This window comes from Rhinopithecus roxellana, chromosome 15 (assembly GCF_007565055.1).
Source record: "Rhinopithecus roxellana isolate Shanxi Qingling chromosome 15, ASM756505v1, whole genome shotgun sequence".
NCBI classification, from domain to species: Eukaryota; Metazoa; Chordata; class Mammalia; order Primates; family Cercopithecidae; genus Rhinopithecus; species Rhinopithecus roxellana.
The window spans coordinates 67086189-67109116 of NC_044563.1; the positions used below are offsets into that span (position 1 = coordinate 67086189).

The following is a 22928-nucleotide window of genomic DNA, read 5'->3' on the forward strand; positions in this document are numbered from 1 at the left end:
TTATGATTCCAACAAATTCCAGAGTAGGAACCAAGAAAAACTGTCTGGCCTGAGGATTTTCATAATGTGTAGGTTAGTGCTGCAAGGTGCGAGACTGAAAGTCTTAACGAGAAAAAGGAGTAGCTGCGGAGAAAAGGGAAACTCTTGGTAGAAACTCTTCCTACCAACGTCCAGCATAAACCCAACTGAACTGAACCACTGACCTTCCTGTCACACCAAAGCACACACCAACTGAAATCCTCTCACTTCCTAAAGCTGTGTGACCCGGTTGCACAATAGTGAAGAAACACAGTGAGTCACTACCACTTGGCTGCTAGCTCTCTTCTAGAGTGCATTATGCAAGATATTTCAATATTCTAGACTGCCCAAAGTACTTCATTGTCACTCCTTTCAAGAGCAGGCATCCCGTGAGCTGGCATGCATCACAGGGGTCAGAGACAGGGCAGTTCAAAGACAGGAACGTTCAGTGCCTCTAAGCTAGAGCCAGCCCAAGGCACAGCTGCCTTCCCCACCAACACTACAGTAGCCCGGGGCCTGCAGACTCCAAAGCCGGATGAGAAAGGACAAGCCCCTGGCCGTGCCGCCCGCTATACCAAGGCGGGTGTGCACCACCACCACCAAGCACCACCAGACACACGGTGAGCACAGGACATGAGAACTGAGCTGACCACTGCTGGCAGGAGAGCAAAGCCTAGACCTAGAAAGCACAAAGATGAGGGGAAGACGACCGACAGCAAACACCCGAGTGGGCAGGGACACCACACAGATGCGGCCACGAGGACGGCGGGGAGACGGACGCCGGACAGGACGGTGCTGCCGCACAGGACCAGCGCAAGGCGGGACTTACTCATCGCTTTACACACAGCCATACAATAATCCTCAGACTCAAAATTGTTCCTGTTGCCGCCGCAGCCGCCATATATAAAGCGCACGCACTTTCCCTTGGAGAGGTCGAAGTACCAACGGGGCATCACGGCCCGGCAGGGCCCCGTCATCGCCTCCTGGGAGCAGACAGCTGTGTGAAAACGGTCAGAGTGTCAGCGGGACAGAGGCAGTGACGTCAAACGTTTCAAAATGCTACAGGCCAGCAAGCCGGGGATGGGCTGGGGGAGGCCTGAGACAGGACAGAGCCCAGAGGCCCTGGCTGGCAGAATGCTCCAGCTCAGGCCAGCCGTGCTGAGGACAAGTTGCTTCCCCATGGAGTAGAGACATTTAGGAACTGGGATAAATATTTTTTTGGCACCCTCTGGAGTCTAGATCTAAGTTTAGATGGACGTAGAGCAATCCCTTTGTCTCACAGCTGTGAGAGCCTCGCATTTCTGATCTGTTCAGTGGAGTTATCTGCCTAGTCTGTCTATTCAGGAGACAATGTGAGTGGAAAGGCTGTTTTAAGTGGTGATACTGGAGTAAAGACAAAAGCACCTAGAACAGACAACTGTTTCCCTTTTTTTTTTTTTTTTTTTTTTTTTTGAGACGGAGTCTCACTCTGTCGCCCAGGCTGGAGTGCAGTGGCCGGATCTCAGCTCACTGCAAGCTCCGCCTTCCGGGTTTACGCCATTCTCCTGCCTCAGCCTCCCGAGTAGCTGGGACTACAGGCACCTGCCACCTCACCCGGTTAGTTTTTTGTATTTTTTAGTACAGACGGGGTTTCACTGTGTTACCCAGGATGGTTTCGATCTCCTGACCTTGTGATCCACCCGTCTCAGCCTCCCAAAGTGCTGGGATTACAGGCTTGAGCCACCGCGCCTGGCCTTGTTTCCCATTTTTATGTTCTCTGAGGCAAATCATAAACTTCTCAACTGGTTAAGTAATTTCCCCCAACTTGGGGCCTAAATAATTCTTCAGATCTTAATTGCTTTCAAATATACAATCAGCAGGCGGCTGCATGTTACTGGCTCTGGAACTACTGCAACCTTTTCTTGTTTTAATTGGCAAGATGAAAAAAACTGCAGGCCCTAATCTGTTACCAACAGGTCAATAAATTTCACCCTCCCAACTAAAACATCTGGACAAATAGGGCAGCCTACAGATTAGAACAAACGCAGGAAAAGAAAAACCAAGAAAGCCAGTTCTATTCTAGGAGGCCAGGACTTGAGTGGTATCTAAGAGGGGAGCTCCCCTTAGGGAGGGAATATTTTAGGCTGAACGTGGAAGAATCCTGCTGAAGGGAGGACTATGCTTTCTTACTCTCTAGTCCTTGTTCTCTAATTCAATCCTACACCTCTCCCTGGATATGCCTGCCTGCCCACTTTGTTAAGACGGCACCATCACTGCACTGAAGAGCTGAACTCACCTTCAGTGCAGAGATACCACACCTTTCCTTCTATGACTGACTTACCTGCAACAGACGCAATGCAAAAGTCTAAGTGAATAATTACCATGTGGATTTCAAAGCCATGGCTCTACATGGGGTTACCTTTGACATCGTGAGTAATTTCCTTGTCTGACATGGTGCCATCGCTGTTGGGTTCAGTGGGGTTCTCCTCATTGTAGTCATCTCCTTTAAAGGTGTCGTAGTAGTAATCTCGGTCTTCCACCACTTCCTCCCCTTCTTCCTCATCCTCATCATCCTCATCCACAGCTGCTTCTGTGAAATCTTCCAGATCTGCTTCAGTAGGAAATTCACTGACGGCCAAAATAGAAAAAAGGAAGGTTAATAACTCCTATGTGCAAAGCACAACAATGGGTCCCGTCTCTATTCTGAAACACAAAAACAGACGCAGGAAATAAGCTCAACGCACATTTCACTGTGCCACTAAGCCCCTGAGCCCAGCTACATCAGCAAACGGGAAGCATTTGAATCTAATCATGATAAAACAGTAAGACAAATCCAAATTCAGGGATATTATGTTAAACAAATGGCATGGACTCTTAAAAAATATCATAGTAGGCCAGGCGCGGTGGCTCAAGCCTGTAATCCCTGCACTTTGGGAGGCCGAGACGGGCGGATCACGAGGTCAGGAGATCGAGACCATCCTGGCTAATACGGTGAAACCCCGTCTCTACTAAAAAATATAAAAAACTAGCCGGGCGAGGTGGCGGGCGCCTGTAGTCCCAGCTACTCGGGAGGCTGAGGCAGGAGAATGGCGTAAACCCGGGAGGCGGAGCTTGCGGTGAGCTGAGATCTGGCCACCGCACTCCAGCCTGGGCGACAGAGCAAGACTCCGTCTCAAAAAAAAAAAAAAAAAAAAAAAAAAAAAAAAGAAAGAAAAAACAAATATCATAGTAACCTGCAGAAAATAACACAGCCCAGAATGACGTAAACACAAAAGTCACAGGTACTCCTGTGATTGGCGACGGCTAGAATGAAATGTTAAGCTTAATCAACTCTAGCAGAACACAAAGGAATGCCCAGCTTATCCAGAAGTGAGGGATTAGCAGCCAGCAGCCATCTACCGAAGGGCTAACGAAAAGGCAAAATGACTTCACAGCTCAAAGTAGAAGTTACCTTTTATAAATATCATAGTCTTCCTCTTCATCTTCTTCTTCTTCTTCCTCTTCCTCCTCTTCTTCCTCCTCTTCTTCTTTTGACACAGACCCAATAATCTTTGTCTGAGGGCAGCACACATATTCAGTGCCATGGAACTGGTCTACCCCACATGGGAGCAGCATGCCGTAGCTATACAAGGTCATTCCCTGAGTCAGGCACGCCTAAAATAAACCCACAGACCATATCAGAACATACTCCAGAGTACATGTAGTCAAATACACTCTGATCTCTACCCTCATCCAAAATAAACCCTTATCAAATCACTTCGCAATGCTTTCTCTTATGAACACATAAATTTTCTGTCAAAAAATTGTAATATTATTGTAAGATTTATACATGTTAATTTACAATGGGAAACATGATCTGGTCCAAAAATACTGAAATCCCAAATGTGGAAAAAAGTAAGGAAAAGAGACGTTTTCTTCTAATAATGACCAAAGCCAGATAAGGTGGTCAATGTTAATTTATATTCATCACTGGTGCAAGTACTACTACTTCAGTATTTGATCAAAGGAAGACTACTGACAAAAGAGCAGAGCCAACCATATTATAGAAGACAAGAAAGGGTATTTCTTACCACCAGAAAAGTGAGATGGCATGCAATCCTGCCTGTGCATATGTCCAGACCCACATTTTCTATAACTGGCGATTTCCATGCAGGCCTTAGGGTTAGGATGGTTTCCTGGGAGCCTCACCAGCAGCATACAATATTCTCGCTCAGCCACCTCCTTAACATCCTCAACTTCAGGAGCTGGACTGTCAACGCTAACTGTCCTATACAAATACCTACTTTTCTTCCAAAAATTTCTAACTTGTAAGACAGAAGTAATTATAAATCTTAAGGAGATAAAGGGGAAACAAAAGTAACTGAAAAGCATGGTGAGATTTGGAGAAAACTGCTACCTTCTCTCCTAATAGATACAACAACAGCTGACTTTCCCCCGCTTAGTTCTCTTACCTCTTTGACTACTGTGTGCCAGTGCTGGTGATTCTCACACACCTCCATCCGCTCTTTGTGGAAAAACTGGCACTTTTCTGGAACTAGCAGAACATCACTTACAAATTCACCCACTGGAAAAGAGAACCTTTGTCAAAGTGGATCTGACCACGATTTCAAGGTGAAAATGCCCCTCACTGAAGTTTGTGATGATAGTTTACACAGCCAGGAGCAGTCTAACGTATACGAGCAGGTGCACATCTCGTACCTTCAAAGGCTGACTGGACAGTACAGTTCTAGCCAAGCAGCCACAAGAACTCACCAATTTGTCAAGAGCCATGATGCCAGGGACCTCTGAAAAGCCCCCTGACTGCAGCCCCGCTGCAGGGCTACAGCAACACATGATGGGGAATATAACAGGATCGCCTCCATGCCCACCTCAAACACACACGGCTACTCTCTCTCCATGGCTCTCACTTCCGTAGTTCTGCCCACACCTCTTCTAATCAAATGCCGAAGAAACTAAAACCGGCTGTTCTACTGAAGTACAGATGAATCCTACTTCAGACAAAACACAATGTAATAAATGAATCCAGTAAGAATAATCAATGATTAATTACAAAGGGGCAAAGGTACCTTTACAGTGGGAAGCCTTGGAAAACTACCTTAGCCAGATAACCAATTTAACATACTGATAATGAGCAAACTGGTATGTGTGACGTCCTACAAAAGACTGTATCACCTACAAAAACAGCGTTTCTGCCAAAATATATGTCATTTGACTCTAATCATGCTGAAACAATAAGACAAATCCAAATTCAGGGATATTATGTTAAACAAATGGCATGGACTCTTAAAAAATATCATTGTAATGAAAGTTTTTGTTTTTAAAGAAAGACTACGGAACAATTCTAGATGAAATGTAGTATTGTGATCCTTTTAAAAAGATATAAAAAAAACACTAGTTGGACACTCAGGAAAATTTCCCAAACATGACAACTGTATTGTCATTATATATAGGAGAATGTCCCTGGCTCTTAGGACAAACCAGCTGAAATACTTAGAAATGAACTGTCATGGTATCTCAACTTACTTTCAAATGGTTTAGCAACACAAAAATATGAGATGCAGAGAGAGAAAAACATCAGGCAAAATTGGAGAATTTAGGTAAAGGGTATAAAGGTATTCACTATTACACTTTCTAAAACTTGTCCCAAAAAGTTGGGAGAAAGATACACACAGCTGTTTATTTATGGGAGAAAAAAGTGGTATCTGATTTGTTTCCAAATAATTAGGGTTGTGAGGGAGTGGGCCTATAGAAGGAGGAAGACTGGCTCGTGAACTGATGATGGTTACACAGCTGGGCAACCAGTACATGAGGGTGAACGGTACCATCGTCTCGTTTGGCCATGTTTGTAACTTGCCACAATAAAAGGTTAGAAACATATAATATACACATCACTGGATGGTCACCCCAAGGCTCTGATTCAGCAGTGTAAGGTGGGGCTCAGTAATCTGCGCTGCACATACGTCTGCCATGTGCTCCACACAGTGTAGAGGGAGAGAAAGAGAGGGAGAGAAGAGTGCTTAGCCCAGGGAGAGATGCAGGAAGCAGTGGCAGAAGATGCAGCAGGCAGGGTAACCTCTGAGGTTAAGAGGGGAAAACCCTGAAAATATCATGAGAAAGTAATGTGGTCTAAGAAAGGGCTTAGGCTCAGCTAGTGGGAAGTCTATACAGACCCGCCCCAGCCTTGCCATCATGGATGGGTCTCTCAGGATCCTCTGCCTTGGGCCTCAGGCTCAAGCAATGAAGTCAGTCTTTCTATTGCCCCAGCGGTAAGAGGAAGGGAGTTGCTGATGTGGTAAGTATGGGAAGATGGGCTCCTGACATAACAAGCTGTAGCAGTGTAACAGCCCCCCCACATGAAAACAGCGTTACAAATGGCAGTCGCGTTTCTCAGCACTGCTAGCACAGGGATTTTGGGATCAAACAGCTCAATGTGACACTGAGGCAGGAATGCGAAAGTGAGCTTGACACACTGCTACCCTTGAGAACCCCAAAGGCTCTAGGGGAGGCTGTACCTGCATACAGGCTTTAGCAATCAACTAGACTTACAACCACTGCTTAATTTAAAAATAGCAAAAACACCAATGGTAAGCTAGAATCTACCTCTACGGGGACGAACAACCCTAATACTCAATCTAAGTAGAAATCACTTCAATTCTGACATCCAACCACCAACTCACATGGTTTAATGTGATTATTCTGAATTAACTAGGCCATTTTTATATTTGTTCATTTATGACAAAAAGCAACAGAAGTGTATACTTAAGGAAAAGTCTATGTAGGGCTGACTGCCAAGGTTCAATCTCAGCACTGTCATCTACTAAGAGAGTAATCTTAGCCAAGTTACTTAACCTTTCTGTCCCTCGATTTCTTTATCTTGTGGGGACTAAATGACATAATCTACACAACAAGAAAAGCTTAGGGCCAGGCGTGGTGGCTCAAGCCTGTAATCCCAGCACTTTGGGAGGCCGAGACGGGTGGATCACGAGGTCAGGAGATTGAGACCATCCTGGCTAACACGGTGAAACCCCGTCTCTACTAAAAAACACAAAAAAATTAGCCGGGCGAGGTGGCAGGCGCCTGTAGTCCCAGCTACTCGGGAGGCTGAGGCAGGAGAATGGCGTGAACCCGGGAGGCGGAGCTTGCAGTGAGCTGAGATCCTGCCATAGCACTCCAGCCTGGGCAGCAGAGCGAGACTCCGTCTCAAAAAAAAAAAAAAGAAAAGCTTAGAACAGAAACTGCTGCTCCACATTTGAGTTTGTTGTTTAAAATAAAAACAGAAACTGATACCTGGTAGGCATTATTGATGTTAATGTTACTGTCAAGTCTTGGGTAACGAGTTTTATACGAACTATACAACCACACTCATAAAGCAATTTATTTTTAAGCAACACTTAATGCACTTTAATTTGTAAAACCTCACTTTTAAATGTACAATTGCAACATCAAAAAAACTTAAAGCAGCAATTTCACTACTAATCTATATTCTATATAAACACTACAACGTTTTTTGTTTGTTTGTTTTTGTTTTTGCTTTTGAGATGGAGTATCTGTTTTCGCTCTGTTGTCCAGGCTGGAGTGCAGTGGCGTAATCTCAGCTCACTACAACCCCTGCCTCCCAGGTTCAAGCGATTCTCCTGTCTCAGCCTCCCAAGTAGCTGGGACTACAGGTGCGTGCCACCACACCTGGCTAATTTTTTGTGTTTTTAGTAGAGAGATAGGTTTTCACCATGTTAGCCAGGATGGTCTCGATCTACTGACCTTGTGATCCACCTGACTTGGCCTCCCTAAGTGCTAGGATTACAGGCGTGAGCCACCGTGCCCGGTCAGAAATACTACAACCTTTAACTAAATCTACACAACACCTTGGATAAACTCAAAAAGGATGCAAAGTAAAAGCAAGCTGTAAAAGGTCAGGTACAGTATGATGCCATTAATGTAAATTTTAAAACACAAAAGCATTGTTTATAGATGCATGTGAATGTTGCAAAAAGAACTGAGTTCGAGACCAGCCTGGCCAGCATGGTGAAACCCCCGTCCCTACTAAAAATACAAAAATTAGCCAGGCATGGTGGCATGTGCCTGTAATTCCAGCTACTCAGGAGGCTGAGGTTGCAGTGAGCCGAGATTATGCCACTGCACTCCAGCCTGGGCAACAGAGACTCCGTCTCAAAAAAAAAAAAAAAGATGGAGATGAAGCAAACATGACAGAACATTGAAGAACTGAAACCAGGAGGGTGAGCATATGAGCAACCATCACATTATGTTTTATCTCTTCAGGATGCTTGGTATAATATTTCAGAATTAAAGTTTAAAATCAAAACCTGGCCGGGCGCGGTGGCTCAAGCCTGTAATCCCAGCACTTTGGGAGGCCGAGACGGGCGAATCACGAGGTCAGGAGATCGAAACCATCCTGGCTAACACGGTGAAACTCCGTCTCTACTAAAAATACAAAAAAATTAGCTGGGCGAGGTGGCGGGTGCCTGTAGTCCCAGCTACTCGGGAGGCTGAGGCAGGAGAATGGCGTGAACCCAGGACGCGGAGCTTGCAGTGAGCTGAGATCCGGCCACTGCACTCCAGCCTGGGGGCAGAGCGAGACTCTGTCTCAAAAAAAAAATAAAAATAAAAATAAAAATAAAATAAAATAAAATCAAAACCTTTTTGGAAATGCCAAAAATTTAATAAAATAATTCCATGCTAAACCATAAAATTAAATGCCACTAATCTTCAGCTATTCCATGACTGAGTCAATCTGTCTGATCTCTAAAAATCAAAAAGAACACCACTGAATTTGATAACAAACTAAATTCTAAAATTTAACTTTTTTTTTTTTTTTTAAATGGAGTCTCATACCATCACCCAGGCTGGAGTACAGCGGCGCAATCTCGCTCACTGCATCCTCTGCGTCCCAGGTTCAAGCAATTCTTCTGCTTCAGCCTCCTGAGTAGCTGACATTACAGGCGTTCACTACCATGCTCAGCTAATTTTTACTATTTTTAGTGGAGTCGGGGTTTCACCATGTTGGTCAGGCTGGTCTTGAACTCCTGATCTCAAATGATCCTCCTGTACCAGCCTCCCAAAGCGCTGTGATTACAGGCATGAGCCACCATGCCTGGCCTAAATATATATATATATAAAATATATATAAATATATATAAATATATAAATATATATAAATATATAAAAAATATATAAATATATATAAATATATATATATACACATTTTCTTTTTAACAGTACTCTTTGATTCAACAATTCCAGTTCTAAAAATATACCCTAAGGATGTCTGGAGGCAGTGGCTCACGCCTGTAATTCCAGCACTTTATGAGGCTGAGGCAGGCGGATCACTTGAGGTCAGGAGTTCAAGACCAGCCTGGCCAACATGGGGAAACCCTGTCTCTACTAAAAATAGTAAAAATTAGCCAGGCGTGGTGGCGAATGCCTGTAATCTCAGCTGCAGGGTGGAGGTGGGGGGCGTGCACGGGACAAAGGCTGCAGTGAGCTGAGATCACACCACTGCACTCCAGACTGGGTGACAGAGACCCTGTCTCAAAAAAAAAAAAAAAAAAAAAAACACACACACCCTAGGGAAATAACTAGGCAAGTGAATTAAAATATTCATTAGTGTTATTAATATCAAAAAACTAGAACAAACCTAAAGGTCCATCAAGAGGGAATTAATTAAATGATAATACATATATACAACAGAATACTAAGGAGTTACAAGAAATATGGCTTATGTGCATATTTAACATGGACATTTTTCCATGGCAGTTTAATAATTTTTAAAATCATTGAACAAACAAAAGCAAACCCACTGCATATCTCTAACCCCTTCTTCAGGCTAGTTACTTAAGGCCAACTTTATCTTTTTTTTTCCAACCTTATCTTTTATTCAAAGATGTACGTATCCCTAAAAGTAGCACATGATAATAAAAGCTCAACAAATGTCAAATAAAAATAAACAGAACTTAAAAAATAAACAGAGGAGCATATGTAGTATAATCACATTTAGGGAAAAAACATTTAAAAGCATATACATTTCCACGTGCATCCAAGGAAAAAAATTTTCATCTATACCCCAAAATGTTAATCACAGTTAACTTAGTACAGAAACTGAAAATAATTGCTTTTGTCCCCTTCCCCCAATGCAAACTTCTTTTATTGAAAAATAAACTCCTTTTAAAAAAGACTGAAAGAGGAAACACATTTCAATCCCAGCATCCGCTCTATCATTTCATTGCTACTCTTTGCCTTTGCTACAATTTTTTATCAGAAGCTCCTAGGGAAAAAAAATTTACCTAGGCAGATCAGCATTACTCTGTTTTACAGAACACTGAAAATGGTTTGCTTTCACTTTAATAGTTTATATCCAATCTGGTAACATCCTCAATTTAATCAGCAAAGTATAATACAATTGCCACAATTTCCTAAGTCACTGACAAACATAAAGCTCTACTGTTTTTTCTGATCAATGAATACGGCAACATAGCAAAACCTAACCTATACAATATTCATTTAAGCTGCAGTTAGGATTTATCTCCAATTTCTAATCATCCCTGTGATTCAGCTTTTCTTTCCTACTACTTCTCTCCAGCAGTGCTGTGGCAGCGATCCAGGTTTTAGAGCTTTTTCAGAGTTGCTGAAATTCCTTTCAGAATAAATAACAAAGGCTATTTACCTACTTGAGGAAACCTCCAACACCAACACCCATGTGTATAAGTACATCTACTACATACCCTGACATGACTATTACACACTATATGCCTGTATCAAAATATCTTGTGTACTCCATAAATACAGACACCTACTGTGTACCCACAATAATTAAAAATTACAAAAGTTAAATAGTGCAAACAGGAAAACCATGTAATTTAGGGAGGTGGTAAAAGCTATACCCAGGTGGGAGAAAACAGCCTACGTAATGAGGCCAGGTGGTCACCCGAGGTATGTTTCAGGGAAAACAGGGTTCAGAGAAGTGAAGGATCCGTGCTACCTCTCACGAGTGGAACATTCACCTTGCACAAGGGTCCACATCAGGAACCGGGTGAACTGTCGATGGCTGTCATGAACTCAAAGGCTAGAAGATTTGTAAAAGGACACCTGCAATGGACAAGGGAACTACGCCAACAGACCGAGGCACAAATGCAGAAGACAGCACCTCAAAGCTGCCGAGACCAGTTCTGTTTTCAAAGTAGATATTAAATCAGAACTTTCGTAGTTTTCATATCACAATAACACTACCTGTCCAAATCTCTGTCCAAAAATAACCAAAAACAAAAAACAAATCATCTAACGCCCAGATCTGGATTTCAAAATAGCATTCCCCACTAAAAGAAACCACGGTGTCTTAAAGAAAACAAACTCCAGGAGTGGAGTAGGGAAAACACAGAATGGACTTGGAGAATCTTTTGTATCAGAAAGTAAAGTTCTCAAAGAATGATAGGGACATGTTAAAAGGACACAGGAACCAGCATAAAGGGGCCCCCACTGGCCAAATGCAGACAATGAGTATAAAATAAAGCAAATGAATGTAGACACCATCTTAGCCAGGTGATGAAACAAACTGGTATCGCACAACTCCTACTATGATGCAGTGAGAACACTTCTGTGATACGCCCCTCAAAAATGAATAAATCAAAAGGATCACAGAAAAACACAAATTGCAAGGCATTCTATAAAGAAATTGAGCTCCATGCAGTGGCAGTATTATAGCCAATGAGGTTTATCCGAGGCGTGAATATTGCTAATTGAAAACTTCTATAAAGGAACTGGCCTGTAGTTTAAAAAAAAAATCAATGTCACAAAGGAAAGGAAATATGCAACATGTAATCTTAGATTAGATCCTGGATGTTACTAGAACAACAAGTGCAACCTGAGTAGGGTCTGTAGATTAGATATTGGATCAACTAGATGTTGCCTATAAGATCTTGATTTTTGATGACTATACCATGGTTACGTAGGAGAATTTCCTTGTTTTTTAAAAATACACACTGTAGTATTAAGGCATAAGGATACCATGTTTGCCTTATTGCCAAATGATTCAAAAAGCAACAAGTCTCAAGTATGTGTGTGAGGGGTGGTGGGAAGGGAGAATAAGACTTTACCACATTAATCAAATGTTAACAGTTGGGAAAATCTGAAATCTGGGTGAAGGGTACACAGAGGAACTCTGTGCCATTTTTGTAACCATTCTGTAAATTTGAAATTATTTTTAAACTATTATTTTTTAATTTAAAAAAGCAATAGCAACTCTAAAAGACTATCATCAAAAGGCTTTCTAAGGAGTCTATGGGGGGAAAAGGTGGTGGCCATTATTAACTAAATGATGTCACTTCTGCCTGGGTGCTCAAAGGGGAGGTGATAGTGGAAGGGACACGGAGACATCAAAATCTAACTGATAAGGGAGAACTGCAATATGTCTTTCCTACTCCCTCCCTTCAACTCCAGTCATGTCGTCCCTCATCAGTTTAGGCTCAGGCAACTGTGCTTATGTAAAACTACCAATGGGTATCTCTACTGATTGATTAAGAAGTTGTCCAAATGGACACTGGGGTAAACATGAATAACTAACTGCCTGAAGTAAGACCAAAGATTGCATCACGTTTTATTCAGTGACCACAGCGCAAAGAAGGTACCAAATGGATATTGTTAAACTGTCTTTTATGCATTTCATTAACAACAGTATTATTGTTCGGTTCTGTAACATGCTAACAAATTTAAACTCTATCATTTGGGAAATAAAGCAATAAAACAAAATTTCGGTTGTGTACCAACTACAGCAGCATTCTTGTGTTATAATTATCGTAAACAGTATATCCTATATTCTAGGCACTACCATGGTGCTAAGGGGACAAAAAGACTAAAACAGGGTTGCTGCTGGCAAGGTGTTCACAGCATAGTTGGAGAAAGGTCTATGAACAATCATGGTACAGTGTGATAAGTGCAATGGCAATAGCAAAGAGTATTACAGAAACCTGGATGAATGGATAGAAAATAAGACCAGGAAACTCCTGAGGTAAGCCGTGCAGGAAGAACTTCCCAAGCAAAGTCAGCAGAGGAAAGCCATTCCAAACGCTGAGAGCTGGATGGTGCGTGACCCAGCACCCTGGGGTGGTCAATGCTGATAAAGTCTAAAGCATGAGATCACAGACAACAGGGGAGTGTTGAGTAAGGGCCAGATCCTGGAGTTTTGAAGCCATGCTAACGAGTTTCAACATTCAAGATTTTGTGCATGAGAGACATGATTCGGTCTTTATTTTCAATCAGCAGGCAACAGATTGTGGACAACCAGCACTGAGAAACAGCATGGAGGCTGCTCTTGGCCCAGAAAAGAACTGACCACAGGCTGAGCTAGGGCAGTGGGAATCTGATGCAGGAAGAGGACACAAGCCAGAGATGACCACATTTTTTACTCATAGCACCCTGAGTGTCTTAGGAATTTTTTCACAGGACTCCTGGGCTAAAAAAATACCTAAAAGTTAAGCAGTTAGACCCAACAACTTAATACGTACTACGTCCTATCACCTTAGTGCCCACTGGGCCCTGCACACCTCCCCCAACTGCAATCAGACCAAACACCATCACCCTCATTTCTTTTTCAGTGATTTTCAAAAGATACTTGCTTTTTATCACAGGAATAACTAAAAACACAGCTTCACAGAGATATGAAATCATCAAAATAAATGATCTCACATTGAAACTGCAAATTACTTCCAGATAGTAGTTTGCAGAATGCCTGACAGATGTCACTACATTTCCCTTGAAAAATCAAAAATATCCTGGAATGCCCTGTGAGTTTTGCTGCAATGCCCCAAGGAGTCTTGGCGCACAGTTTGAAAATCATGACTATAAGTCTATTTAAGGGGTAAGTATCAGGCTGGCTCAGAAACTGACTGCATACAGGGAGATAAAGGATAACAGAAGAATCAAAGAGTCTCCCAGGTCCTACTCAGATGTCTGGGTGGGGAGTGAAGCTGGAAGGTGACAAGGACAAACGAGGAGATAATCATGCTGCAAAGTCTTTAGGGGGAGCAATCAGAAGGAATGATTTCAAGTACTTTCTATCCACCGTCTACAAATATTCCAGGATAATCTCATTTCACTTTTAGTTTGAGAATGTTTTTAATGAATGAATGAAACCTCATATCTAGAGATTTCTCAGAGCCAAACAGAATAGAAAGCATCCTTCAACCACATCACACCAAGTTTTTAACAAGTCTCCAATCTTGAGATGCCCAGTTTTAAAGTAAACGGTGGTAAGCACACATGATGTCCCTCTTTCTCCTTATGAATACTTTTTAAACAAACTTAATTGCCACACACTTTAAACACTGTGGTTCAGGGGCGCTGCTTCTTCCTGTTGCTTGGCTATTGCCCCTTGCTACATGTGAGAATGAGAAAAAGTATCACATTCCACTTTGTTGCCATCAGCAGTTGAAGGAAAGGTTTTAAAGAAGGAAGGGAGGAAGGAGAATAAGTTAATAGTTCCAATTACATATAGCTACAGAACCACTCAGGATGTCTATATTAATGCTGTATCTACTTTAATCCCATCAGGGCTAATCTAAAATTGACTGTTTTTGCCCTTTGAAGTTTCTGTGACCAAATCTGTTCCTGAATCACCCAGACCACAGATAGGTGAGTGTAATTCCAATGTATCAGGCACAAATGGTTAAAATGAATATATTCCCCGAGCATTTGAAGCAACAACTCTGTTTCTGCACAGCAAACTGTTACCGTTTTACTCAAATTGGCTCTGAATGTTGACACCAGCAACACAGTCATGAACACCCTTACCAACCCCAAACCCCTCAGAATGGCAGGTCCTATAAGCACTGGCCCTGGTACCCTTGACTGTCCACAGGCTGCTGCTATAAGTCACTTTTCTTTCTCCTGAAAACTACCAGAAGTTTGGTCAAATGGTGCAAACGTGTGTGGGATGAAGTAAGGGAAACAGAAGATTCTTCTCCTGGGGCTGCTTTAATATTACTCCCCACTGTCACCGTAAACCACTGATATCTAAAAATGTGAAGGCATAAGTGCAATTGCTCTGTGGGTAGCACCCTTATTCAGTGCCGAGGAAGGATGTCTACAATGGGAAGGCAGTTAGTCATCACTGAGAGGAGGTCAACCACCGACACTTGAAGCCAGTAAACACCCCTAAGAGAAATTCTCCCCAATAAATTCATGCCGCACTCAGCTCCTTAACAGGTGTAAATATTTCACTGTGAGCCAAGAGAAAATTAAATTTAAAATGGGAGGGGGCTGGCACTTCCTGAAAAGTAACCAAGAACACTCACCAAGACACTTGAAAGGTGTAACAGTGTGACTCTTGCACTGCTTTTTGTCCCTCCGGCACCAATTGTCAATAGTGACCCGCTGGTTTGCCTCCATCACATTTGTGATCTGTAGCTCTGGATACATCTGTTAAGAAAACAAAAACACACACAATAAATCAATCTGCAGACAGACATGCACATGCAAGTAAGGATGGAGTATCTAAGTTTACTCAGCCTCCACCCTTATCCTATAATACATCTAAAGTTCCACTCCATTACCCCGGCTCCAACTGAAGTCATTAAATAAAAAGATACTGTATTAGTTTTCTTTTGACAGTTCAGACTTCTGAAAACTTCCATGCCTTCTCTTTTCAAAAGGAATATATATTTAACAAAAGAAAACAAAAGCAGCAAGCTTTTAGCCCAAACAAATTCATGAGATGTCAAGTTTGCTTGTAGAGCAGGTGTTGAGTTGATGAGTCCATGAGGCAAGTCTATGGAAACGTCTGTCAATGAAATTACAGAACAACTTCACCCTGGCCCTGTGTGCTCATCTTGGTAAGAAGTGGTGGCTCATGCCCATAATCCCAGCACTTTGGGAGGCCAGGGAGGATTGCTTGAGGTCAGGAGTTTTGAGAGTACCCTGGTCAATGTAGCGAGACCCTGTCTCTATCAGAAAAAATAAATAAAAGTTATAACATCTCATATCATTTTCTCTTTAACCCAAAGTTGAATCAGACCTGAGATGATCATTTATAATACTGGTGGCTTTCTATCAGTAAGCAGGAAAGGCAAGCATACACTTGACGTGTTTTGTTTTCTATCTTCCAAGACAAGTGGGAGGACGAGAACCAGGCTGCACTTCCATGGTACTTGCCAGGCTTCTGCAGCATCCCTTCCTTAAACAACTGAGAGCTCACAGAACAGGCAGGCAAAGCCTTCGAGAGGTCTCGGTCATACCACATGTTTAGAAACAAAAGGCTTGGGGCCCCAGTCATTAGCATCTTGGTCTTACGTCAAAAGAGAATGACAATATCTATTTCTAAGGTAAACAGATTCAACCCTGCCCCAGAAAAATGGTTTTAACTTCCTGGCAACACCCTTACCTCCTGACAGTACTGAAGAACTTCTTCTTTTGTTTCAAAGCAGCTCTTGGTGCCTGTTGGATCAGGTTCCCACTTCCCAGTCTGAATGTTCACATGCATATTTAACTGCCCACAAAACATTGCGATTTGAGGTTCAGCAACAGCAAATCCTGTTCCAGCATTGGCTGCAAGAGCCTACCAAAGGAAAAAAAATTGCAGGTTTACTCCAAAAAGGCTAGCACAGAGGCAACAGTCATTCAGGTTTGTGACAGAATTCATCTTTTAAAAACCTTAATTATTTACTATTTGTAACTTTATAAACAAATCCTTTTCCCAGGAGCTGGAACAGAATAGAAAGCGACTTTTGGATGTATATGATCAAAGTTAAAGGCAAAGGAAAAATCTTATTTATTATACTTTAAGTTCTAGGGTACATGTGCACAATGTGCAGGTTTGTTACACAGGTAGACATGTGCCATGTGGTGTGCTGCACCCATTAACTCATCATTTACATTAGGTATATCTCCTAATGCTATCCCTCCCCACCTCCCCACCCCACAACAGGCCCCGGTGTGTGATGTTCCCCACTCTGTGTCCAAGTGTTCTCATTGTTCAATTCCCACCTATGAGTGAGAACATGTAGTGTTCAGTTTTCTGTCCTTGCGATAGTTTGCTCAGAATGATGATTTCCAGCTTCATCCATGTCCCTACAAAGGACATTAACTCATCCTTTTTTATGGCTGCATAGTATTCCATGGTGTGTATGTGCCACATTTTCTTAATCCAGTCTATCATTGATGGACATTTGGGTTCGTTCCAAGTCTTTGCTATTGTGAATAGTGCCACAATAAACATACGTGTGGCATGTGTCTTCATAGCAACATGATTTATAATCCTTTGGGTATATACCCAGTAATGGGATGGCTGGGTCAAATGGTATTTCTAGTTCTAGATCCTTGAGGAATCGCCACACTGTCTACCACAATGGTTGCACTAGTTTACATTCCCACCAACAGGGTAAAAGTGTTCCTGTTTCTCCACATCCTCTCCAGCACCTGTTGTTTCCTGACTTTTTAATGATCACCATTCTAACTGGTATGAGATGGTATCTCATTGTGGTTTGGATTTGCATTTCTCTGACGGCCAGAGAAGATGAGCATTTTTTCATGTGTCTGTTGGCCGCATAAATGTCTTCTTTTGAGAAGTGTCTGTTCATATCCTTTGCCCACTTTTTGATGGGGTTGATTTCTTCTTGTAAATTTGTTTAAGTTCTTTGTAGATTCTGGATATTAGCCCTTTTGTCAGATGGGTAGACTGTAAAAATTTTCTCCCATTCTGTAGGTTGCCTGTTCACTCTGATGGTAGTTTCTTTTGCTGTGCAGAAGCTCTTTAGTTTAATTAGATTCCATTTGTCAATTTTGGCTTTTGTTGCCTTTGCTTTTGGTGTTTTGGTCATGAAGTCCTTGCCCATGCCTATGTCCTGAATGGTATTGCCTAGGTTTTCTTCTAGGGTTTTCATGGTTTTAGGTCTAACATTTAAATCTCTAATCCATCTTGAATTAATTTTTGTTTAAGGTATAAGGAAGGGATCCAGTTTCAGCTTCCTACTTACGGCTAGCCAATTTTCCCATCACCATTTATTAAATAGGGAATCCTTTCCCCATTTCTCATTTTTGTCAGGTTTGTCAAAGATGAGATGGTTGTAGATGTGTGGTATTATTTCTGAGGGCTCTGTTCTGTTTCAATGGTCTATATCTCTGTTTTGGTACCACTACCATGTTGTTTTGCTTACTGTAGCCTTGTAGTACAGTTTGAAGTCAGGTAGCGTGATGCCTCCAGCTTTGTTCTTTTGGCTTAGGGTTGTCTTGGCAATGCAGGCTCTTTTTTGGTTCCATATGAACTTTAAAGTAGTTTTTTCCAATTCTGTGAAGAAAGTCATTGGTAGCTTGATGGGGATGGTACTGAATCTATAAATTACCTTGGGCAGTATGGCCATTTTCATGATATTGATTCTTCCTGTCCATGAGCACGGAATGTTCTTCCATTTGTTTGTGTCCTCTTTTATTTCATTGAGTAGTGGTTTGTAGTTCTCCTTGAAGAGGTCCTTCACATCCCTTATAAATTGGATTCCCAGGTGTTTTATTCTCTTTGAAGCAATTGTGAATGGGAGTTCACTCATGATTTGGCTCTCTGTTTGTCTGTTACTGGTGTATAGGAATGCTTGTGATTTTTGCACATTGATTTTGTATCATGAGACTTAGGCAAAGGAAAAATCTAACCCTCAATCCCTATCTGGGATACTTCTAACTTCAGAACATATAATTCAACTGCAGTCTGTCCTCGTAAAAGCAAATCTACTTTCTAATCCTTTGTACACACCAAATCATGAAAGTAGAGAATTACTAAAATTCCAATAATTTTACGTAATTTACCCCCAAAACAAAATTTTACTGAGTAACTACTGTTTTGCAAAGCAATATGCTAAATGTTTAGGATAAAAGAGTGGGCAAAAAAGTCATGACCTGCTTTCTTGGGGCTCTAATGCAGGAGTTAAAACTCACAAAAAGTATGATCACATTCCCAAATGTCCTAAGAAGGAAAAGAACAAGGTATTGAGAAAGCACATAAAAAAGGAATCTAGGCCGGGTGCGGTGGCTCACACCTGTAATTCTAGCACTTTGGGAGGCCAAGGCAGGCAGATCACGAGGTCGGGAGTTCAAGACCAGCCTGGTCAATATGGCGAAACCCCCGTCTCTACTAAAAATACACAAATTAGCCAGGTGTGGTGGCAGATGCTGCTAATCACAGCTACTCAGGGGGCTGAGGCAGGAAAACTGCTTGAACCGGGGAGGCAGAGGTTGCAGTGAGCCAAGATCGCACAATTGCACTCAAGTCTGGGCGAGAAAGGGAGACTCCATCTCAAAAAAAAAAAAAAAAAAAAAAAAGGAATCTGACCTAAGCTTGGGTAGGAAGCTGATCAAGAAAGCTTCCTAAAGAGAATGACACTTGAGTAGCGCTTTAAGCATCCCATATGGAGGCAGTGTTGATTGTGAGGCAGAGAGATGGTGAGAGAGGCATGCGGGGACAAGAGTCTGTAGACCAAGAAAGGACTTCAGTACTTTTCACTCGAGTCTTTGAGACTTCAGTGAGAGGCTTTAAGCATAAAGTTACTATTTTCATACAAAGCTCTGAAGCTTTCTCTAGTTGCACGGTGAAGAACAGACTGAAAGGAAATGAGTGTATGCAGGGAAATCATTCAGGACACTGGAGTTGCACATTCCAAGAGAGGAATAAATGGTAGTTTGGGCTAAGGTGGAGTGGTGGACAGAGAGATTCAAGAGACCACAGAGACTGAAATAGGCCAAGGTGTGATAACTGATATGAGGGATGAGGAACAGGAAGATGTCAAGTTTGGCTCCCATGACTCAAAATGTGATGGCATCATTCATAAACACGGAACACTAAAGGGGATTTCACGAACAATTTTATCTTATGTTGGGTAAAAATAATTAACTATTCCATAAGATCTGTCTTTGGCCTGTAATCCTTTTATGTGCAGTCTAACCATTAACAGTTCAGAAACTATAGGCGAGAAGTAACATTACAACAACAAGGCTCCTGCAGACATGCACGAGAAAAGCACAGGCATCAGCCGGGCATGGGGCTCACACCTGTAATCCCAGCACTTCGGGAGGCTGAGGCGGGCGGATCACCTGAGGTTGGGAGTTTGAGACCAGCCTGACCAACACGGACAAACCCCATCTCTACTAAAAATACAGTATTGGCCGGGTGTGGTGGCGCATGCCTGTAGTCCCAGCTACTCAGGAGGCTGAGGCAGGAGAACTGCTTGAACCTGGGAGGCAGAGGTTGCGGTGAGCAGAGATCACGCCATTGCACTCCAGCCTGGGCAACAAGAATGAAACTCCGTCTCAAAAAAAAAAAAAAAAAAAAAAGACAGGAAGACAGAGAGACGGGCAGGGAGGGAGGGAGGGAGGGAGGGAGGAGCACAGGCATCTCTCTAGAAATACGCCATTACTCATGGTTATAGCCATAAGAGTTAAGTGTCCCCAGATGCAAAACTTCCTTCAAAATTAAAAAAAAATAAATAACAGTTCTTTTCAAAAACAGCATATACATAACATGGTTTTCCTATTAACAAGAAAGGGTAGCTTTGATGCCCCCACCTTTTTTTTTTTTTTTTTTTTTTAGACAGGGTCTTGCTCCGTCAGCCAGGTGGAGTGCAGTGGGGCAATCTCAGCTCATTACAGTCTTGACCTCCTGGGCTTAAGCCATCCTCCAGCCTTAATCTCCAGAGTATCAGGGACCACAGGCATGCACCATCACACCCAGTATATACATATTTATTTTTTGGTAGAGATGGGGTCTTATTATGTTGCCCAGGCTGGTCTCAAACTCTTGGGCTCAACTGATCCTTCTGCCTTGACCTCCCAAAGGACTGGGATCATAAGCGTGAGATATCACGCCTAGCTGACTTTTAAAATATATGGAAAACGTTTAATTTTCTAGGAAACATTTATTTATGCTGATGAACTACACAGACATGAACAATCCTTCTAATCAGGAACTTAAATTTGATTGTGAAATATATTATGGTCTTTTTCCAGGACCAATTTACCATCTGACATATGTTTTGCTTCGAAGCTTATTAAAATAAACCTGCTTTCTACTAGTATAAGAGAAGGAAGCACCAAACCTAGTTGGACATCTGGAAGAAAGCTAATTTGGAATTAAAATGTTGCCAATACCTATCAGGGCTGAAAAACACCTCAATTAAACCCAACAAACAATTAGCACCTTTATTAACTAGAATTGACTTGACCCTGCTGGGATGAACACTCATTGATTAAAGTAGAAGACCCTATGCCTTCAGTATGAATGCATGTGAAGCTACAGACTAATATGAGTTCCTGCTTCTCCCAAAGAAGGAAAAAACACCTAAAGATATGTGTACAAAGGAACACACACCTATTCATAGGTAATACCCTAGTGGTGCTCAATTCAAACAAATCAAAAGGTATAAAGGATGCACAAGACAGACGTGCTTAATTTTCACACTTAGTTCAAGATGTGTACCAAGCCGGGCATGGTGGCTCACACCTGTAATCCCAGCGCTTTGGTAGGCTGAGGCAGGTGGATACCTGAGGTCAGGAGCTCGAGACCAGCCTGGCCAACATGGCGAAACCGTCTCTACTAAAAATATAAAATATAAAAATATAAAAATTATCCGGGCGTAGTAGCGCACCTATGGACCCAGCTACTTCGGAGGCTGAGGCACTAGAATCGCTTGAACCCTGGAGGCAGAGGTTGCAGTGAAGCCGAGATTGTGCCACTGCACTCCAGACTGGGCAACAGAGAATCTGTTTCAAAAAAAGAAAAGATGTGTACTAAAAAGCCTGTTCTTTTGTAATCTAAGGATTATGACGAAAAACTTGGATTGTGTGTGGAGAAAAATGGGGATATCCAAAGATAAAGGTAAGGAAACCCCAGGGATATTTTTTGCACTGAAACCAGTGCTCTCACCCGAATCCTTTGCTTCCCACTTCAAAAGCTCAGATAGAACTAAGTGAAGAAAATCAAGAAGACATGATAAATACGTATAATGAAAAGCCAAATCTACAGGTCGGAAGGAATGTCCTTCCTAAACCTGCTATGAAAGAACTCCTATAGTTAAATCTGAAAGCTTCTGAGCAGTGTTTCCTAGATTCTCTCTGGCCTTCTATATTTTTACATTAAAGGCACCTACTAAACAAAACAGATTTCAGGTGGTATTTAATTTTTCAGCAGTTCAGCCTGCAGAAGGAGAAACCATTTACCCCTTAAATTCCAAAAATGAATATAGCTAAGAAACAGTAATTAGTAGCCGGGCACAGTGGCTCAAGCCTGTAATCCCCAGCACTTTGGGAGGCCGAGACGGGCGGATCACGAGGTCAGGAGATCAAGACCATCCTGGCTAACATGGTGAAACCCCGTCTCTACTAAAAATACAAAAAACTAGCCGGGCGAGGTGGCGGCGCCTGTAGTCCCAGCTACTCGGGAGGCTGAGGCAGGAGAATGGCGTGAACCCGGGAGGCGGAGCTTGCAGTGAGCTGAGATCTGGCCACTGCACTCCAGCCTGGGTGACAGAGCGAGACTCCGTCTCAGAAAAAAAAAAAAAAAAAAAAAGAAACAGTAATTAGTTACATGAGGTCACCCAAGCCACAGTGTGGAATAGTCAATTTCATCATAAAAAGCCATTTATCGGCCGGGCGCAGTGGCTCAAGCCTGTAATCCCAGCACTTTGGGAGGCCGAGACGGGCGGATCACAAGGTCAGGAGATCGAGACCATCCTGGCTAACACAGTGAAACTCCGTCTCTACTAAAAAAAATACAAAAAACTAGCCGAGCGAGGTGGCGGGTGCCTGTAGTCCCACTTACTCGGGAGGCTGAGGCAGGAGAATGGTGTAAAAAAAAAAAAGAAAAGCCATTTATCAGCACCAAAGCTTATGTTCCACGTTACTCATTACGCTTGTTGGCTGGAAGACCACAAAAGTTCCAACTGTATAAATGC

The 22928-nt window shown here is 42.4% G+C and overlaps 1 protein-coding gene and 1 pseudogene across 4 annotated transcripts in view; one reads left to right on the plus strand and one right to left on the minus strand.

Annotated features, from left to right (window-relative positions):
• APLP2 (amyloid beta precursor like protein 2) overlaps positions 1-22928 on the minus strand; it is a 77480-nt gene that overhangs the window by 21184 nt on the left and 33368 nt on the right. For 2 of the 4 annotated variants that reach the window (XM_030917530.1, XM_030917531.1), the window contains exons 2-7: positions 16382-16555; positions 15297-15420; positions 4449-4561; positions 3449-3651; positions 2417-2625; positions 848-1015 (exon numbers count right to left, since the gene is read on the minus strand). In XM_030917530.1, coding sequence (XP_030773390.1) covers positions 848-1015; positions 2417-2625; positions 3449-3651; positions 4449-4561; positions 15297-15420; positions 16382-16555 — 991 coding nt within the window. The remainder of the gene's footprint in view (positions 1-847; positions 1016-2416; positions 2626-3448; positions 3652-4448; positions 4562-15296; positions 15421-16381; positions 16556-22928) is intronic. The other 2 variants (XM_030917533.1, XM_030917532.1) reach the window with 1 other exon arrangement.
• Positions 11684-11847, plus strand: LOC115893823 (annotated as a pseudogene).